The sequence below is a fragment of the Etheostoma spectabile genome, chromosome 22 (genome assembly GCF_008692095.1).
Source record: "Etheostoma spectabile isolate EspeVRDwgs_2016 chromosome 22, UIUC_Espe_1.0, whole genome shotgun sequence".
Classification (NCBI taxonomy): domain Eukaryota; kingdom Metazoa; phylum Chordata; class Actinopteri; order Perciformes; family Percidae; genus Etheostoma; species Etheostoma spectabile.
In genome coordinates this window covers 11821520-11827519 of record NC_045754.1, presented here as the reverse complement: position 1 = coordinate 11827519, position 6000 = coordinate 11821520, and the positions used below count along the sequence as shown (strand labels likewise).

Below are 6000 nucleotides of genomic sequence, written 5' to 3'. Positions count from 1 at the left end.
ATACCCAGGACTCGGTTTACACCTAACGGCATTTCTAGCCTCTGGGGGACCATAGGCAGGCTGGGGAAACTCACATTGATATTTAAAAACCTCATAAAGTGAAATGCTCATTCCATGGGACCTTTAAGGGGTCTTCTTCTACAAAATGTACTCTTTTCTACAATATTCTACTGGATTCTATGGTATCCAGTGAATGACAGACTTTGTGTCCTTTGAGACAAAACAAAAGCTCTTTCTCTTCTGTTTGTAGGTTTGGCCGACGCTTTGCAGTCCTACTCTCCCTCTTTCTCCTACTACTGTTTGGAGTGGGTTCTGCTTTCTCACCAAACATCTATGTTTACATGGTCCTAAAATTTGTCTGTGGGACTTCAGGAGGTGCCATAATAATGAACACATCTGTGGTGGGTAAGTACACATTTTCCCACTTGTAGCCCTGGTCCGAATCAGTTGATGAGTTAGTAAACTTCGAGCGTTTCCTCCTTGGTTCTGGTTTCACACGGAGAATGATCCAAATGAACCTAAATGCATCACTGCAAATCAAGCAAGAATGTTTGCTCCCCTATTGGTCACATGTGTCTGGGGCGACGGGAGCAAGAAAGGAAATACAGGAAGAAGCTCCTGTCGCATCTCCATGGCTGGATCTCACTTGCCTTATTTGATAGCTTCTCGCTCCTCGGGTGAACCGGAAATTGTTCTGTCCCTACTACGTTAAGGCCATCTTAACGCTCTCATTTCTGCCCCAAGGAGTGAGCATTGAGGAGGGATCCTCATGGAGGTATACACGTGAGCAGCCTTTCCGGAATCAGCTGAAAGGGTTGCTAACTCCGCCCATACAGCTAACAAATTCATGTGACGTTTCAGAGGAAAAGATGTCTCATCCTTCTTAAACACATGTCCTTGTTTTCTCTCTCCTTCCATGATTTCCTCGAGTCTCTCCTGTGCTTTCTTGGTGGGCGAGACTAAGATGCAAGGAATGGAGGCAAGTGGAGGAGCCGGAGGTGCAATTTAACAACCTGAAACCTAGCTCATCTGTTCGTTAAAATAAGATTCAAACACTGTTTTCTGAGCTATGTTACTACGTCATCTCTGCTCACCAGGACTTTACTCTGCTCTGCAGGCATCCGTCTCCAACTTGAGCGTTGGCTGGTTGGACCATGGAGATGCGAGTAGTGGCGAGCTTTACTGCAGTAGACCTCTATTTCTGTGATAGAAACATTGCAAACTGCTACAGTTTGCAAAGCACACCTGACTACAAGAGGCGTTTAGCTCAAACTTGCAGCGTATACCTGCCAGTTTGGTTGGATCACATTCTCACCACAAATTTAACAAACTGAAACGTACCAGTTCTTTTGTAAGCGGGCCGAGTTCCACCCCCACACACACACACACAAGGTGCTTGTCACGAGGAAAGGTAGCCTAACATCAGCTTGGGTCCATCTTGTCAAATGAACGTCAAATAAATACTCCTGTAGCTCATCAGCATATGAAGTAATTCTAAAAGGTTTGAAATTGACCACCCTTCACCATCTTTTCCGTCAGTGCCTTCAATGCCACTTAAATAACCAAATGTCCATGGTGACAACCTTGTTGTTAACACTAAAATAAAATAACTCAATATGTGCAATTCTCATCTGTCTTAAAGGGGTGGAGTGGACTGGTCGCTCCAAGGCGGCTCTTTGTACAGTGGTTATAATCTCATTCTTCTCTGTTGGACTGATGATGTTGTCTGGCATTGCCTATTTAATCCAAAACTGGAGGATCCTACAGCTGGTGCTCTGCAGCCCTCTTCTCCTTGTCCTGGGCATCCTGTACTGGTCAGCAGGCCTTAAATAGGCTTTTTTGTCAAAGACATTGCCAGAGAAGTTACAGTTTTAACATCTAAATCAAAGTTTGTGATTTCAAACTTATGTCCAATAGGTTTCTCCCAGAATCAGCCCGCTGGCTGATGACGCAAGGCAGGAAGGAAGAGGCACAAAAGGAGCTCCGCAGGGCTGCAAGGGTCAACGGGAGGAAGGTCTCAGAAGATCTGCTAGACAAGGTGAGCCGCATCAAACACACTTTTGACACAAATACCAAAACAATAAATAAACCTCTCTGTGCTAAAGAATTTATTTTTCACTTGTTTAGCTAGAGATGGAGAGCACACCAGAAAAAAGAAACATGTTGGACATCTTTCGGATCTCCTATTTGAGAAAACGTACTCTCATAATGGGCTATAACTGGTGTGTCCAATTTTATTAAGATAATTGTTCATGCCACTGTCTTTCTCACTTAATGAATTATTATACAGATACATGAATACTGTTAATCAATGATTTTTTTTCATAGGTACTATGTTAATAGTGCCCATTCGTAATAATCGCTGCAACTCTTCAACTGCTACTAGGTTTGCAACAAGTCTTCTGTATTACGGACTGAGCCTCAATGTTGGGAGTTTTGGCCTGAATATCTACCTCACACAGTTCATCTTTGGAATTGTCGAAATTCCTGCAAACCTGAGCGCTTTGGCTCTTATTCAACACTTTGGAAGAAGAATAGTTCAAGCAGGCTTCCTGTTCTTTGGGGGTGCTGCTTGCCTCGTGGTCCTTGCTATCCCGAATGGTATTTTTAAAACTTTGGACATGTTTTTATTACGTGAAAACATTTGTTATAAAGGTGGAAATTTTTCAATGTTTATCCGACAGATACAGAGTATGTTTTCTGAACTTATTATTTACCCACCAGATCTTTCAGCAGTGGTAACTACCGTAGCTCTAATGGGAAAATTTGCTGCTACTGCCTCTTTCAGCATAGCCTACATCTACACTGCAGAATTATACCCAACCATTTTGAGGTAATATCACTCATTCTGCTGCTCTTCATGATGATTACACAAAAAAATCTAGATAACTCTAATAACCTTTTTGGAATATCCAGTTTTGTTTTGTTCTCTGTTTAGTTTGTTGTTTGTATTGTGGTGATAGACTTGCTCAGGAAAGGTGATTAAGACTATCAGCTTCACACAACTCTCTCTGTAGTTCTCAGTATGGCTATGTTCAGAAGATTGTGTCTTCCGGTGACTTTCCCGCGCAGAAACTTGAGTGGAGATAATTACCGCTTCTGAAGAGTCCATCATGTTTTTATAATCCTCTGTGTCCTCCTTGGCTACTAGCAACTGTGTGGAGGGGAGGGGTGGGGCCAATCACGGAAGGATTGTGTGTGGATGTGCCGACAGTGTTGTTGTCATTAGTTAGAATTCCTCCTGGGGGTGACAGAAACTATGCACTATAGCTTTAATGCCAGTGTCAAAATGTAGAGCCTGTATTGCAGTCTTTCAGTCAGCATTGTTCCATGTTGCTGGACAGAGTGGCACCTTTAAAGGTTAGGACTAGGGCTATCTGCAACACTTCTCCTTGGATGATGCAGATGATGCAGATGCACCCTGAGACAGAAGTGTCACGGGACAGAATGTTTATGGAAAGCCACTGGGCTAGAAGTGCATTGCCTGTATCTCAAACATCTTTGTAATCATTTTAATAAGGGAAGCCCTGACAGCTTACTTTGCTAACTTCATTTTTTTTTCAAAAAAAACCCTAAGGTTTTGTTTGATGCTATTATTAACATTGTTTCACTGCCGTTCTCTACGTTACCATGTTTCTCCACATATAATTGTAACAAATACCTTACCTTCTTTGTTGATAAGGTAATGGATAGCACGTCAAGTATTCATCCTCTGACTCGCCCACCCAACTCTATAGCCCCTCTCTATCTCCTACTATTCTGGACTCTTTCAGCTTACAAGATCTGATGGATTGAATTAGAATGCTATTGTTACATTTGTTATTATTACATGCTATGAGATTGCTGATAAGTCCATTATCTACAGGCAAAATGGTGTAGGTCTAAACTCCATGTGCGCTCGTGTGGCGGGCATCCTCGCTCCGCTGATCAGGCTCCTGGGCGTGTACCATGACATCATCCCCATGCTGATATATGGCATCGTCCCCGTTGCTGCTGGGGGTTTCTGTTTGCTACTTCCTGAGACCCTTAATGTTGAACTTCAGGACCACACTGAAGTCAGGTGAATAATATTTTTAACCCACAATATATAGAACAAATTGCTGGATGAATCAAAGTGAATATGATCTTAGTGGCATAGTCTATATATTGGGCTTTATGGGAAGGAACATATGTTTTGCAGAAAACCTGTGAATGTACATGCTAAGGGATAATATGATAAAGAGGAAAAAACACTGAGTAGCACAAAAACATCACGTGTGAAATTTGTGAACAGTCTCATCTCAGTAGCAGTAGATAGTCAAATCATAATGAACAAATATGCAATATGAATATGAAAAGAAAAAAAGGCACATTTTTAGTAAGAAGTTGTAGATAAGGTGACACTATAGTATGCAACGTGTTTAGTGATTTACATTAATCTTGCTTTTCATTTCAGAAAACCAGAGATGGAGCCTACAGGGAACTAAGTCCACATTAAAACATTAAAAACCCCAAAACAATTAGTTGACATTAGTTTTTATTACATTGTATTTTATAATTGGGTTATTGTAATAAATACATTCACACCCACAATTTGTCATGTTTAAAGGCATATTAATTGAAATTCTTATCCCACCATGTATTTGAATTACAATTACTATTTGAATTTGATTGTAATATCCAATACAGTCAAATATATTGTTACCTTACACTGGTTAAACAATGGCTGGATGGCTACCTTTTGTCCAGCCATACAGTGCATCTTAGGAATGAATTTAGTCAATCACAGTTATAATAATAATAATAGTTATTTTTAAATAACTATTTGTATTCATTCATGATTCTGGCATCTTGATAAGAAAAGCCCTCCCCAAACTGAAGCTTGGGATGGGGATGCACAAGATAATTAACAATTAAAAATAGTGAAATATTATTACAAAATATAGATAAAGGACACTTTAAAAAAACAAACAAATTTTTGGCAAAGAAACCATAAATGGTCAATCAAAATTACATGACGACGCTAGCCTTTCTTTGTACATAACTGTGAAATTCACTCATCATAGTAATGTTGTAATCAGGTCTTAAGTATCAGTTAGACATTTTGCAGACCACAATATCAACAGCACACTGACAAGAACATGACATCTCCGATGTGAACGCTTCAGCAGAACTAAACAATAAGTGTAAGAGCATCTTTATTATCATCTGTACATATACGACCATCCTAATGCATTTGGCCTTTGCATTTGATCATTATTAAACTATATTTATCTTGGGTTAACAGAAATCTGTCATTGGTGGGATTTTTCTGCTCAACTACTACACTGATACCCAGGATATTTGCAAAATGGTGTTATTGATTATTCTCGTTTATCCCATATATAAACATTTCATTCAATGTACTTAGTGTCCACAATAAAGGATTGCACAAAAAAAGGTGTGCAATTATTATGAACAAAACAAGTAAAAGGTAATTTGATGAAAACAGACTGTATGATTAAGCCATTGTTGGAATTAGGGTGTGTGTTACAGTACGTCATCACACTATTGTTCATTACCAATCAGTATAAGAACACACTGTATAGGATTTGGACAGCAGTTGGCCGTCTCATGGTGCCAAAGACATGTATAATGAAGATTTTCCATGTTGTCACCATCAAATCAGCTGAAGACACAAACGGAACACAGTTTCAGTGGAGGAAAGCCACAACAATAAATGATCATGAATAAGGAATAAATTATAGAGATAAGCATTGGGTGCTGGTACTCACACTCTTACTGAATATTCATGCCTCAGACTCATTGGAGACCACGTCAGTAGTATTTCTTAGAAGCCATCGGTTCTTGTGTTGAGCATGTCCGAAGCCCTCATCGTAATTCCCTTTTCTTCTGAACAGTTGTTGGTAGTGAAATATGCAGTAGAATTCCCCGTACAAAGGTGCATAATTGTGCATGCTACAAATAAGCACAGTTTGTTAAAAAATGTTTTTTAAATAAGTTGTATTTTATTTTTCATTT

General features: G+C 39.7%; 1 protein-coding gene across 1 annotated transcript in view; it reads left to right on the top strand.

The window, feature by feature from the left end:
* slc22a13b (solute carrier family 22 member 13b) overlaps positions 1–4567 on the top strand; it is a 12317-nt gene extending 7750 nt beyond the window's left edge. Inside the window, exons 14-21 of the mRNA XM_032504396.1 lie at positions 251–405; positions 1643–1814; positions 1918–2038; positions 2128–2222; positions 2387–2601; positions 2725–2833; positions 3866–4060; positions 4436–4567. Of these exons, the coding sequence (XP_032360287.1) occupies positions 251–405; positions 1643–1814; positions 1918–2038; positions 2128–2222; positions 2387–2601; positions 2725–2833; positions 3866–4060; positions 4436–4466 (1093 nt within the window). The 3' untranslated portion in view covers positions 4467–4567. The remainder of the gene's footprint in view (positions 1–250; positions 406–1642; positions 1815–1917; positions 2039–2127; positions 2223–2386; positions 2602–2724; positions 2834–3865; positions 4061–4435) is intronic.
* Positions 4568–6000: the final 1433 nt, after the last annotated feature.